We start from the raw sequence: 15,637 nt of genomic DNA, 5'->3' as shown, positions 1-15,637 counted from the left end.
ACTCCCAAAGTTCCTATAACTCCTAAAATATTGAAGATAACCCCTAAGTACAAAAACATTTTCAATAAGAAATTTCCTACGCTACAATTTAGGCCTCATAAGTTTTTTCTAAAATCAATATTTTAGGAGTTATCGCCACTTTTATTGTCATTAGACAATGATTTTGTATTTTTTATTGTGTTATCACTCCTAAAGTTCCTATAACTCCTAAAATATTAAAGATAACCCTATAGTATAGAGATATTATTGATAGAAAATTTCCTAAGCTACAATTTTTTATTCTTATAATTTTCTCCTAATATCATTATTTTAGGAGTTATCACCATTTTTATTGTCATCAGATAATATATATATGCCGCACATATAAAATATATACGCCACATACTTTTTTTTGCCCCCATATATGCAACATATATTTTTTTTCAGTACCGGTTATCTAAAAGATAATTATTTTTAATATCGTTAATTTTAACACTAAGACTGTCTTTGTCTTTTTCAATAAATAATTCTAATAGTGAAGAAATAAATAATGTTTACGAATTACAATTAAGTGGAAACGAGTCGGATGTCGTTAAATTCGTTGAAAATGGCTGGAACAAATTATGCGCTGAAGATCCAGACAAAGCAACTACTAAGAGAGGCAATTATTATATTGATTGCGCAAAACTCCAAATTGTAGACACTGAAAGACAATACACTATACTTGTTATATATCAAACCGATTTTTTCCTACATTCACTAAAGTGTGCAATTATTGTTATGACGAGTCACACGGAGCCTTTGACTATAAGTTGTTTCAGAGACTTTAGTCTTGTAAGTATAAGTTATAAAAAAATTAATATTCCTACAACTTCTATCTTTTTCCCCCATAAATTATTATCATGATTATATTTTCGGATTGGTTACAGAACGTTTACGACCCAAAAGAAGAGAAGGAACTCAATATGTGCTACTCCTTTTTTGACAACAAGCAGTTCTGTCCTAGAGATAAATCTCAATTTTTCGGAACGCCTGAGGTTATATTTGCGGTCTCTTACATGATAATAACATTTAAAAAATCTGGTGATTTCGCAGAACGCGTCATACCATTCATGAATTTGTTAAGAGATCGGTATCGTCACACGGAAAAAAGTAAACTGTAATATTGACTCGGATTCCGGTTAATTTTTATAGTTTCAAACAGTAAAGCGGACATCGGGGTGGCCAAAATATAAATATTACAGAACTTAATGTAGAAAGTATAAAAGCCACAATTTATAATTTAATATCCAAAATAAGTGATTAGTAGCTGTCATTATAGTAAATAACGACTCTTTCATCTTTAAAAATTACAGTTTCAAACAGTAAAAATTGCCATTTCAATATATAGTCGATATTATGAGGAGAAGGGGAACTCAGATGAAAGAGAAGGGGGTCTCACTCTGGGAGAATTTAACGTTTGAAACAGTAAAAATTATACTTTTAAAATATACATTTTATCAGTCCGAACAAGTCAATAATTACAGTTTGATTTTTAGCGTTGCGTTTAAAATTTACCGTTTTACTTTGTAAATATTGACTTTGCTAGTATTAGATATTTATTAATTTTATTTTATACTTTTTACATATCATAAGATCATTTTTTAGGTACGAAATGATAAATATCAAAGTCTGAATTCTTAATTATTATACTTTAACATTTTAGACATTCACATAGCGAATATTACTGTTTGAAATAGTATTTTCTTCCATGTAAAGAGTAAATTGTAACGTTTAAATGGTAAATATTATAAAGTGAATAGTAAAATCACGATTTTACTGTTTGAAATGGTAATTTTTAGCAGTTAATCATTACTTATTATAAATCGACTGTTATTTATTATAGTTTATTTTTTTCCGTGCAAGTATCCTTATTGCATTGGCAATGTCCGCAGTCCTCTTCTTAAATATTATTGTAATGCCTCTAATGTTAAAAATTTTTGTAAAATTACAATCATATTACAAAATAAATAATAAGTAAAATTACAAATCAGTGTATAGCAATGCCAAATAAAATACAATTCATGTAATTTTCCAACACCTGTCAGAAAATCTACTGAGATGTATTGTAATTTTACAATCTTCATGTATAAACCTAACACGCATTGTAATATTACAGAACCGTTGGTCAATTTTTAAGAAAAAGCTTTTTAATTTTGCAAACATTATTTGTCATCTGATTCGGGATAATTCTATGTAAAATCACAAAAAAATATTGTCATTTATATTACAATAATCTGATAAAAAATTTAAAAAGCTTTTTTTTATTTTTACAATTTTCATTGTAAAATTACACAGTGCAATGTAATGTTACCTGACAATTTTGATTATATTACACGAATTGTAATTCTGCTTCACTGTTTTCCAATTTTAAAAACAATATTTTTAAGTTTTACAAAAATGAGACTGATGTATCAAAAAACAACAATATCCTTCATATTTATTTTTACTAATTTGTTAGTCTATGGTTGTTTATTTTCAATAATAAATTCGAGGCATCATTTATCTTTTATAAATTTTAATATTACGCTCAAACGATCATTTCGAAATCAATATATTTTAATGAGTATATGTTAGACTTTAATTTTTATAATATTCAATGAATTATAAATAATGTAAAAGTTAGTTATTTTCCATCAATAAACAGCATCAAATAACACAAATAATGTAAATAATAAATAATAAGCCGTAAAGCTCAATCACCACATAGTGGTTAGCTTATAAGAATAATAAGATGTTAAATCACCTATCGGTCGTACGGCGTAGGGCGTTAGGTATCGGTCTACCAAGCAAGCGGCTCGCGTTCGATTCTTAGTTAGGGTAAATATTATTTTCACTTTATATCATCAGAGTTGTAAAAATTAGGTCTACGTGAGATGCAAAATCTAGTCAGCGCTTCATAAAAATAAAATGACAACAAATATTAAATCAAATCTTTCTTTTTTATTATTTAAATTCAAGTAAAATTCAAGGAAAGTATTGTAATTGTACAAACTTAGCTGATTTAAAAATTACAAAACCGTTTTGTAAAATTAGTAACCTCACAGAGCTATATATGTTTTATGATATTACTATACCCGATTGTTATTTTAAATAAATGTTTTGCCTATTAGCTTCCAATACATTTCTTGTAAAATTACAATAGAAATTTTTAACACACTGATAGAAGGATTTGTTTATAGTTAAAAATATTTGTTAATATTTAACAAATCATTTATTAGAGACCACTTTTTAGTCCTTAACAAATATTTCTTAGTATTTAAAAAGATTTATTAATATTTAATAAATGAATATCTGATTTATTAAATACAAACAAATCATTTTAAATACTAAGAAATATTTGTTTGATACTAAAAAATGGTCTCTAATAAATGATTTGTTAACTATTAACAAATATTTTTTTAATACAAATAAATCCTTCTATCAGTGCAGTGTATCAAAAAACAACAATGTCTTTCATATTTATTTTTACTAATTTGTTAGTCTATGGTTGTTTATTTGTAATAATAAATTCGAGGCATCATTTATCTTTTATAAATTTTAATATAACGCTCAAATGATCATTTCAAAATCAATATATTTTAATGAGTATATGTTAGACTTTAATTTTTATAATATTCAATGAATTGTATACACTGTTAAAAATTTCTATTGTAATTTTACAAGAAATGTATTGGAAGCTAATAGGCAAAACATTTATTTAAAATTACAATCGGGTATAGTAATATTATAAAACATATATAGATGTGAGGTTACTAATTTTACAAGGTTTTGTAATTTTATAAATATTTTTAGATTAGCTAAGTTTGTAAAATTACAATACTTTCCTTGAATTAAACTGTCAATAATTTGGACTTTTACCTTATATCGTAGTGAATATTAATAAAAATTCAATTAGAAAAAAAAAATACCTAAACTAGGCTACTGATATTTTTTGTAGTTTTAACAATGTTTTAGCGATAACTTCTAAAATATTTAAGATAACTCTATAGTATAACATATTATCGATAGAAAACTTACCAAGCTACAATTTTTCTCCCTTATAATTTTCTCCTAAAATCAATATTTTAGAAGTTATCGTCATTAATATCTCCCTACTAATCACTCAATTTACTTCCAAGTAAAATTTACAAACTTATCGCGAAAAAAAAAATTTCTTTCGCTTAAAAAAATAAAAATTGATGATACGGATAAAAAAAAACGGATTAAGATGAGCAGTAATAAAAAAAATGCTTAAGGGGATAAAAAATTCCTGGGTAAAGGTGAATCGATTATCCGAGGATCGTTTGCAAATCGTTTCAGCTCACGTAATACAAACTAGAGGAGGATCGTGCTGAGCATTATTAATTATATATCTTTTTTTTTTATTTTATTTTCTGCAAGTGAAAATACACAAAACCTTTTTTTTATTTAGTGAAAGTTATTTTATTTTTTTTATTCAAGCCAGGAGGGTCATTGTTACTTGCGCGGGCGTGATTAAGTGCAGGTTTTGTGTTTTGTTAGGAATAAAAAAAAATATTAAATATAAATATATAAATTTATGTCAAGTTTTTTTTCTTTTTTGTCGGAAATAATTGCTGAGCTTTGTTAAAAAAATTCTTTTTTAAATGTTTGTATTTTTAGACTTTTATTATGGCTAAGCTTTAATTTTAATTTAAAAATAGTATAAAGAACAATTTTTAGCGTTTTTTTTGCAGTTTTTTCCGTTTTTGGAAAATTATGAAATTATTCTTCTGGCCCAACTTACCCCTTCCAGACTCGCAAGGTCTATATTTACACTGTTCTTATTTCCGCAAGCTGAGAAATAGGTTTTGTTAAATTTGGCAGAGAATTAAAGTAGTTTTTCTTGGAAAAAATCGCAAAAAATGCAAAATCACGGAAATCAAATTTGGCCGATTTTTGCAAATTTTGCAATTTTTTTAATGTTTATCCATCAGGGGGTTTAGAAATCAGCCCTCCATAAAAATAATTCGCTGTGCGAAAGAATTAGATCGGTGGAATATCAAATTAGCCGGGTTTTTATAGCTTAAGGATACCTTTAGGGTATTTAACGTGTCCAACTTACCCTTTTAAGGTTCGCACGTTCAAAATTTGCTCTTATCGCAAATCCGCATGTAAAAATCTTGGTTCTCTCTTAATTTAAAGCAAAACGGCTGACTTTTTCTCATGAAAAATCGCAATAAATGCAAAATCACGGAAATCAAATTTGGACGATTTTTGGAAATTTTGAATTTTTTTTATTGTTTATCCATTAGGGGACTCAGAAATCAGCTCCGCATAAAAATAATTCACTGTGCGAAAGAATTAGACCGGTGAATATTAAATTATCCGGGTTTTGATAGCCTAAGGATACTTTTAGGGTATTTAACGTGTCCAACTTACCCTTTTAAGGTCCGCACGGTTAAAATTTGATCTTATCGCAAATCCGCATGTAGAAATCTTGGTTCTTTCTTAATTTAAAGCAAAACGGCTAACTTTGTCTCAGAAAAAATCGCAAAAATTGCAAAATCACGGAAATCGAATTTGGACGAATTTTGGAAATTTTGAATTTTTTTCATTGCTCATCCATCAGGGAGCTTAGAGAGCTTAGAATCAGCCCTGCATAAAAATAATTCACTACGCGAATGAATTATACCGATAGAAATTAAAAAATCCTAAAATTCAAAAAAATATGACCTTGAATTTTCATTTAATAATTACAAAAAAACAATTAGAGATAGAAAAAAATTTTTCAAACAAAAATTGTAGGAAATTTAATTTTCTTTAACTTTTATTTCAAATATTTTTTTATAGGATCAAAAATTTCCTCAGAATATTAATTTAAAATTATCCGGTTAAAAATAAAATTATTGAATTTAAAATCAAATTTTCTCAAAAAATATTTAAAATACGTAAAAATCATAAGATACCTTTTTTATAGAGAATAAAATTTCCTATAAATTAAAAAAATTTTTTTTTTTATAAAATTAATATTAAACCTAGAATTGAGGAAAAACATAACTTAGATGCCATGATTATTGCTCGTGAAAAAATTTTCAAGATTATTTATTTCTTTAGCAACCCAGCAATTACAGAGATTACTTTTTGAAATTACCTGAGAGCACGCAACGACTCCCCTGGTTAAACTGTGAGGATCTCGGGCCATCTGGTCCGGGCCAATATTAATAATAATAATAATTATAAATATTATCGGTAGTATTTACAGCTGGTTATTTCGCTTACATTTTTCTTGAGGTCAACGCACTCACTTTTTGCGAGCTAAATTCACCGAACATGCCCAGGACACATACCTACTGGGTTCTTAAGTACCTCACGTACCTTAATTACCCATCAATACTCCTTTAAAAGCTATAAATTATAACAAAACTTTAAATTCCATTACTGAAATACAAAAAAAAACCTATAATTTACTTTTAAATTTCAATTATTACGATAAATTTAAAGACATCTTTTTGTAGCTTGGAAAATTTCCTATTAAAAATGATTTTGTACTATAGGCTTATTTTAAATATTTTAGGAGATATTTAATTATTTTTATAGTGTCTAATTAATAATAATTTATTTGAAATTATAAAAGTGGCGATAACTCCTAAAATAATGATTTTAGGAGAAATTTATGAAACTAAAATTGTAGCTTAGAAAATTTCCTACAAAAAACCTTCGTATATTATAAGTCTATCTTCGATATTTTAGGAGTTATAGGAACTTTAGAAGTGATAACTCAGATAAAAATACAAAATTGATATTTGATGATAATCCAAATGGTGATAACTCCTAAAATAATGATTTTAGGAAAAATTTATAAGACTAAAATTCTAGATTAAGATTTTCGATATGAAAAATGTTATTGTACTTAGGGGTTATCTTCAATATTTTAGGAGTTATAGGAATTTTAGGAGTGATAACTTTAGGAAAAATACAAAATTATTATCTGATGACAATAAAAGTGGTGATAACTCCTAAAATATTGATTTTAGGAGAAAATTATGAGACAAAATTGTAGCTTAGGAAATTTGCTATGAAAAATGTTTTTCTACTTAGGGGTTATCTTCAATATTTTAGGAGTTATAGGAACTTTAGGAGTGATAACTTAGAGAAAAATACAAAATTGATATTTGATGATAATCCAAATGGTGATAACTCCTAAAATAATGATTTTAGGAAAAATTTATAAGACTAAAATTCTAGATTAGGAAATTTGCTATGAAAAATGTTATTGTACTTAGGGGTTATCTTTAATATTTTAGGAGTCATAGAAACTTTAGGAGTGATAACTTAGAGAAAAATACAAAATTGATATTTGATGATAATCCAAATGGTGATAACTCCTAAAATAATGATTTTAGGAAAAATTTATAAGACTAAAATTCTAGATTAGGAAATTTTCTATGAAAAATGTTATTGTACTTAGGGGTTATCTTCAATATTTTAGGAGTTATAGGAATTTTAGGAGTGATAACTCAGAAAAAAATACAAAATTGATATTTGATGATAAAAATGGTGATAACTCCTAAAATATTGATTTTAGGAGAAAATTATTAGACTATAAGTGTAGCTTAGGAAATTTGCTGTGAAAAATGTTTTTGTACTTAGGGGTTATCTTTAATATTTTAGGAGTCATAGAAACTTTAGGAGTGATAACTTTAAGAAAAATACAAAATTATTGTCTATTGACAATAAAAGTGGTGATAACTCCTAAAATATTGATTTTAGGAAAAACTTATGTGACTTCAATTGTAGCTTAAGAAATTTCTTATTAAAAATGTTTTTGATCTTAGGGGTTATCTTTAACATTTTAAGAGTTATAGAAACTTTAGGAGTGATATCGTAGGAAGAATTCAAAATTATTATCTTATGACTATAAAAGTAGTGATAACTCGTAAAATATTGATTTTAGGAGAAAATTATAAGACAACAATTGTAGATTAAGAAATTTGCTATGAAAAATGTTTTTATACTAAGGAGTTATCTTTAATATTTTAGGAGTTATAGGAAATTTAAGGGTGATAACACAGGGAAAAATATAAAATTGATATCTAATGACAATAAACGTGGTGATAACTCCTAAAATAATGATTTTAGGAGAAAATTATAATACGAAATTTGTAGCTTAGAAAATTGAATAGTTCACGAGTTATAATCAATTTAAAGAACCACGAATCAATTTTTTTATTGAAATTTTCAATTAAATAATAATTAATAACCTCGTAAATATATAATTCGTTGAAAAGCAAGCCAAAATGACTCCTCGCTGCAGGCTCCACCGAGCGAAGATAATTGGAAAAATAAAAAAAAAATAAGAAATCGAGCCGAATGCATCACCGACCTTTATCCCGGCCCCCACCTTCAATTTTATATATTTTATTTCTAGCCTTACAATAAAATCATCCTGAAGATATACAATAAAAATAATAATAATAATAAAGCGCCTACCGAGTAATAGCAAAGGCAGAAGAGCATATGACCCAATTGCACACAATGCTATTTATTAAACCGATTCTTTAATTTAAATTCTTCAATTGAAACTTTTTAATTAAAAAAAAATTTAGAATTTTTTTTTTTTTTTTAAAGGGAATTTTTTGTTGTGTAATTAATTATTTAACACAAATTTTTCTGAGAATAAATATGGACAAGTAAGTCGAGTACACTTGAGGTAAGTACAACTCATACATGACCCACTTGAATGAATGTCATGTAATTGGAGATAGAAACTCTTTTTTTATTTTCATATTATTTGTTTTGAAATTTTAAGTTTTTTTTTATTTTTTCTTTATAAATGTTGAGTCACTTAAATAATTATCAAAAAATAAGAGCTATTGTTATTTGTTTTTTTTTTTAATTAAACAATATTTTAGGAGTAAATTTTTAAGGATTACCCGGGAAAAACGGATTAGATCTGGCCATATATGAACAGATCTGGCCAGATATCATCAAATCTGACCATATCTGGTCAGATCTTTAAATTGCCCGGGTAAGAAAGATTATATATACTCATACATAATTATATATGAAAAATGGCCCTATATAATTATATAGAATTATTTCCATAAAAAAAAAAAAAAAAAAAAAACCGGCCCGCGCGGGAACCGAACCTTGGACTTGACGCTTGAAAGACTAATTCATTACCTGTTTACCTACGAGACTTACTTGAAGAGTAGAGTTTGTAATAACTACAAGTAATGCAAATCGTATCCATGATCGATGCGTAATGAACAAAATTTTTTATCAAATTTGCAAATTATTAATTATTAATATACGCTGATAGAAAGATTTATTAATTATCAAAAAATTAATTTATTCGATGACAATTATTTAATTTATTAAATTTTAATAAATATTTTTTAACATTTAATAAATATTTATTTGGGAGGAATGTATATTTATTAAAATAGTTTATAAGTATTTATTAATAGTTAACAAATATAGTTATATCTGGCCAGATATAATAAAATTGTATTTTTATGTCTGATCTAATTTTCAACCCAGATATAGTTATATCTGTTTAGATCTGATCAGATATGGTTAGATCTGATCATGTTTAATGTATTTATCAACTCAGATATAGTTATATCTGTTTAGATCTGATCAGATATGACTAGATTTGATTATGTCTCCAATCTCATATTTGATCAGATATAGATAGATCTGACCAGATATAATTAGATCTGACCAGATATAATTATATGTGGTCAGATCTGAACCTTTTTTCCCGGATATCACTAATTAAGTTCCTACAACTTCTAAAATAATAGAATTAGACCTCAAATATGGCAAGGTTTTTTTATAGTAAATTACCTAGGGTACAAATTTAGTTTCATATCCCGGGAAAAAAGGTTTAGATCTGACCAGATATGGGATTTGAGACATAATCAGATCTAGTGATATCTGATCAGATCTAAACAGATATAACTATATCTGGGTTGAAAAATACATTAGACATGAAAAGATCTTGTCATATCTGGCCAGATATAACTATATCAGAGCTGTCAACAGCATCAGATTCGATCAGATCTGATAATGTAGTTATGCATATATTGTAGTAAATCATAAAGAATTAATAACAATGGGTCTTTAACTCTTACCATTTATTCATTGAGAAATATATTGATCACATATTTGTTAAAGATTAATTGATACATGTAGGTATTTTCAACTAGCTTTTATTATATAAAATTTTTTTTTAGTAATTAATCAAGACAGATACGCAAAGTGTGAAAAGAAAATAGTATTCATTGGATATTGTTCCATGAAATTGTAATTTTTGTTGATGTGATTATTTAGCTATTATTTTTTATATCTGATCAGATCTCAATACATCTATTCAGATCTTGTGATATTTAATGTAAACAATTTTTTAGTATATCTCGTCAGATCTAGTTTTATCTGGCCATGTCTTGCCAGATAGAGACAATTTAAAGATCTGACCAGATCTGATCAGATCTAATCAGATTATTTTTTTAGTTATATCTGGTCAGATCTGATTATATTTGGCCAGATCTCGTCAGATAGAGACAATTTAAAGATCTGGCTAGATCTGCTAAGGTAAATCTGAACCAGATCTTTTTATCTATAGTCAGATCTAATCCGTTTTTCCCGGGTAAAGGTTGCACTGATTCTAGCAGGTAAAGACGGCTGAGAAAGCATCATTACCATCCTCGTAGTCTGGCGGATCTACAGAGGCCTAAAACAAACCAACAAATATATAATCACGATCATAATTCATAATTAATTAATTAATTATTAAAAGAAGTGGGAGGTTTTATTTTTTGAGGACTTATATACTTACTGCAAAGGTTCCTACGAGGCAATTTATATCCAAAGGCTCCGTTTGAGTCGTCATAACAGATATTGTACAATGAAACACTTGATTGGGCTTAATAGTAGAATATCTAGCAACTATAGTGTATCTTCTTTCAGTGTCTGCAATTTTGACTTTTGCGCACTTTACATATCCGCTTTTGACCAGCACTCCTTCGGTGGGTATTCCTCTAGTGGGTAATTTTGTCCAGCCATCTTTTACGAATGTAACAACATCTGATTCGTTTCCAATTAAATTTAATTCGTATAAATCTTCGTTTTCTTCAAGATTAGAATTATTAATTGAAAAAGACAAAGACAGGCTTGATGTTAAAATTAACGATATTAAAAATAATTTACACATTTTTATTTTATTCCTTATTGACCGTTGCTTATAAATCAACTGACTGAAGATTTATTGAAATAATAAATACTTTATAAATATAAATTTATCTTTTAGATAAGTCTCTATTCAATTATTGGTTCATTTTTTTTGTCTGTAATAAAATTGTTATTAAAGTAATTAGTGACAAAAAGTCCGATACCATGTGATTTATTAAATGAACTTTAGTAAACATTATGATTACTATTATTCTTATTGTTAAAAATATAAAAAAATTAAATTTAGTAACTTATACAATTACTGTAACAATAACGATAATTCTTAAAATATTGAGTTTAGAAAAACGGATTAGATCTGGCCATATATAAAAAGATCTGGTCAGATCTACCTTAGCAGATCTAGCCAGATCTTGACATTGTCTCGATCTGACGAGATCTGGCCAGATATAATCAGATCTGACCAGATATAACTCAAAAAAATAATCTGATTAGATCTGACCAAATCTGGTTAGATCTTTAAATTGTCTCTATCTGGCAAGACATGGCCAGATATAACTAGATCTGACGAGATATACTAAAAAATTGTTTACATTAAATATCACAAGATCTGAATAGATGTATTGAGATCTGATCAGATATAACAAAATAATAGCTAAATAATCACATCAACAAAAATTACAATTTCATGGAACAATATCCAGTGAATACTATTTTCTTTTCACACTTTGCGTAACTGTCTTGATTAATTACTAAAAAAAAATTTTATTTAATAAAAGCTAGTTGAAAATACCTACATGTATCAATTAACCTTTAACAAATATGTGATGAATATATTTCTCAATAAATAAATGGTAAGAATTAAAGACCCATTGTTATTAATTCTTTATGATTTACTACAATATATGTATAACTACATTATCAGATCTGATCGAATCTGATGCTGTTGACAGCTCTGATATAGTTATATCTGTTCAGATCTGATCAGATATGACTAGATCTGATCATGTCTGATGTATTTTTAAACTCAGATATAGTTACATCTGTTTAGATCTGATCAGATATCACTAAATCTGATTATGTCCGAAATCCCATATCTGGTCAGATATAAATAGATCTGACCGGATATAATTAGATCTGACCAGATATAATTATACCTGGTTAGATCTGAACCTTTTTTTCTAGGATAATACAATGATTTTAGGTTTTTTTTTGTGTACTTAAAAAATACTTACAAAATTGAATTTTTTTCATATTTGTAACAATAATAATAATCGTTTTAATGTTATAAAAAATTAAATTAACTTTCAAAGACAAGTCACTAAAGTTCATTAGATAAATCGCGTGATATTTACATTTTTCTACAAATTACTGTAATAATAATCTATTTAAAGATGAAGAAACAATAATGAACCAATAATCGAATAGAGAGACTTATCTAATAGATAAATTAATGTTTATAAATTATATATTATTTTAATAAATCTTCAATTGTTCGATTTATAAGCAACCGTCAATAAGGAATAAAATAAAAATGTGTAAATTATTTTTAATATCGTTAATTTTAACATCAAGCCTGTCTTTGTCTTTTTCAACAAATAATTCTAATTGTGAAGAAAAAAAAGATTTATACGAATTAAAATTGAGTGCATTTGATCCAGATGTGAGTAAATTCGTGCAAGATGGCTGGGAAAAATTAGTCGCTGAAAGAAAAACCAGAGGAGCAACCAATAAAGGCGGATATTCTATCGATTGCGCAAGAGTTCAAGTTGCAGACACTGAAAGAAGATACACTATACTTGTTAACTATGAAACTGATTTGTTCGGAAAAATGTTAAGTTGTATAATATTTGTTATGACGACTCAAACGGAACCTTTGCGTATAATTTGTAACCTAGAAAATATTGCAGTAAGTATGAGTCTTCGATAAAATTCATCCTCCTACTTTTATCCTTTACGGGAAAAAAGGTTTAGATCTAACCAGATATAATTATATCTGGTCAGATCTATCCCAGGTAACATGTGCTTGAGCAAGATTTAGGTGCCAGTGCCTTGAGCAAAACCCCTAGTTGCTAGTGTCTTTTTCTACATATGGGTCTTGCTCAAGTTCATGTAGAAACAACTGCTTCAAGATTTATATATAACTAGCTCAAGATATCTTGTGCAAGAATAACAGACAAGTCTAATGCAAGGTGCATTGAAAAATTTCTGACAGTTTTATTGAATCAGAAACTCACAACAGACACTTACCCACCACTTGCTCAACATTTGCTCAAGACTCGTAATTCTGAGTAATTTGCTCATTTCTAAAACATTTGTCAACCAAAAACTAACAGCAAATGTTGAAGTGTGACTTGCTCAAGATTTGCTCAAGATGCATCATGCATTATATATTTTATAGCGCTTTTTCCCCTCCACTACTTGAAGATGTATTGATTCAGTGGTGCTCATTTTAAAATAATTTTGTCTTGATCGATAAAACAGTAGGTCTGTACTCAAAAAGGTTAAGCTGAATGAGATCCACTGATCCTATAGTAAATGTAGGAGGGGTAGAATGATAAGAACGGTCATTCGAAAATATTTGATCTTGAGCAGATCTTGAGCAAGTCTTGCACAAGTATATTCAGCTTGCTTCTGGTGTCAGTCTTTCTCAAGAATTGATATAGTTAGTTTATCGATAAGCATCTTCAAATTTTCTCAATTTTCTCACACAATTGTTGAGCTATAATCTGGCCGAAAGTTCTTGTACAAGGCTTGTTCAAGACTTGTCAATTTAATTTGCTACGAGTATCTGGAGCAAGACCCATAGGTAAAAAAAGACACTAATAACTATCGAAATTGAGACCAGACTTGCCCAAGCCTTGAAAAAGATTGCTATATGGGTAATTATATCTGGTCAGATCTATTTATATCTAACCAGATATGGGATTTGAGACATAATCAGATCTAGTGATATCTGATCAGATCTAAACAGATGTAACTATATCTGAGTTTAAAAATACATCAGACATGATCAGGTCTAGTCATATCTGATCAGATCTGAACAGATATAACTATATCTGGGTTGAAAAATACATTAGACATGAAAAGGTCTTGTCATATCTGGCCAGATATAACTATATCAGAGCTGTCAACAGCATCAGATTCGATCAGATCTGATAATGTAGTTATACATATATTGTAGTAAATCATAAAGAATTAATAACAATGGGTCTTTAATTCTTACCATTTATTTATTGAGAAATATATTCATCACATATTTGTTAAAGGTTAATTGATACATGTAGGTATTTTCAACTAGCTTTTATTAAATAAAATTTTTTTTTAGTAATTAATCAAGACAGTTACGCAAAGTGTGAAAAGAAAATAGTATTCACTGGATATTGTTCCATGAAATTGTAATTTTTGTTGATGTGATTATTTAGCTATTATTTTGTTATATCTGATCAGATCTCAATACATCTATTCAGATCTTGTGATATTTAATGTAAACAATTTCTTAGTATATCTCGTCAGATCTAGTTATATCCGGTCATGTCTTGCCAGATAGAGACAATTTAAAGATCTGACCAAATCTGGTCAGATCTAATTAGATTATTTTTTGAGTTATATCTGGTCAGATGTGATTATATCTGGCCAGATCTCGTCAGATAGAAACAATTTAAAGATCTGGCTAGATCTGCTAAAGCAGATCTGACCAGATCTTTTTATATATGGCCAGATCTAATCCGTTTTTCCCGATAAATTTTGATCATGATTGTATTGGTTTGTTTTAGGACGATTACCACCCGGCAGAACGCGAGCTACGTAATCTGTTTAACTTCTTCTACAACAGCAAGCTGTACTGTTCTTGAGGATAACTCTCGCTTTTTTATAAAAAGGGTTGTAATAAATTTATTTTAATTTATAAATAAAATTTTCAAAGATTTATAATATAGCTTTATTTTTTGTAGTTTTCAAAATATATTAATGATAACTCCTTAAATATTTAAGATAATCTTATAGTATTAAAAAATTGTTTTGATAGAAAAAATTTATTGATGGTCTTTTCACTTGATTCTTATAAGGTCATTGATTTAATGTTTGTTATTAACTAACATATTTATTATTATTGTTTTAAGAACAAATTTTGATTATGTTCGTTATTAATTAACACCTAAGTTTATCAAGATCCTGTTGTCAGCAAGCTAAATCCTTTATTTGTCTTTTTTAATTAGTTTTTTTTTAATTATCCTAAATAATTAATAGTTAAATATATAAGCAATAATGTTTGTAAGGTTGAAATAATCTAAAAGTCTTTTTAATAAACAACTTGATGTAGACGATTTAGTACTTGTCCCACCAGTGACAAATGCCTGTCCCACCAGTGACAATAAAAACAAATTTTTTTAATTGTTTCTACGTAGGTAATCAGTCTAATTCTTCATAATCTTCAATGTGTTGTAGGATTAATTTTGTTATTTTCGAGAGAAGTATTTTTTAA

The 15,637-nt window shown here is 27.5% G+C and overlaps 2 protein-coding genes and 1 long non-coding RNA gene across 3 annotated transcripts in view; 1 reads left to right on the top strand and 2 right to left on the bottom strand.

The window, feature by feature from the left end:
• Nucleotides 1-2,439: 2,439 nt before the first annotated feature.
• Nucleotides 2,440-15,637, bottom strand: part of LOC123263666 — an 18,205-nt gene continuing 5,007 nt past the window's right edge. The window contains exons 2-3 of the long non-coding RNA XR_006509201.1: nucleotides 12,510-12,515; nucleotides 2,440-2,450 (exon numbers count right to left, since the gene is read on the bottom strand). This is a non-coding gene — a long non-coding RNA (uncharacterized LOC123263666). The remainder of the gene's footprint in view (nucleotides 2,451-12,509; nucleotides 12,516-15,637) is intronic.
• Nucleotides 10,089-11,227, bottom strand: LOC123263664. The gene is made up of 2 exons (XM_044726581.1): nucleotides 10,805-11,227; nucleotides 10,089-10,699 (listed from the first exon to the last, which is right to left on the bottom strand). Exons 1-2 carry the CDS (start codon nucleotides 11,177-11,179, stop codon nucleotides 10,634-10,636), a joined length of 441 nt encoding a protein of 146 aa, XP_044582516.1. The 5' UTR covers nucleotides 11,180-11,227; the 3' UTR covers nucleotides 10,089-10,633.
• LOC123263663 lies at nucleotides 12,640-15,087 on the top strand. The gene is made up of 2 exons (XM_044726580.1): nucleotides 12,640-13,063; nucleotides 14,931-15,087. The coding sequence occupies exons 1-2, from the start codon at nucleotides 12,689-12,691 to the stop codon at nucleotides 15,006-15,008; spliced, it is 453 nt and encodes a 150-aa protein (XP_044582515.1). The 5' UTR covers nucleotides 12,640-12,688; the 3' UTR covers nucleotides 15,009-15,087.

The sequence above is a fragment of the Cotesia glomerata genome, linkage group LG4, assembly GCF_020080835.1.
Source record: "Cotesia glomerata isolate CgM1 linkage group LG4, MPM_Cglom_v2.3, whole genome shotgun sequence".
In the NCBI taxonomy this organism is placed as follows: domain Eukaryota; kingdom Metazoa; phylum Arthropoda; class Insecta; order Hymenoptera; family Braconidae; genus Cotesia; species Cotesia glomerata.
The sequence above is the reverse complement of the archived record's forward strand: the minus strand, read 5'-3'. Positions and strand labels throughout refer to the sequence as shown.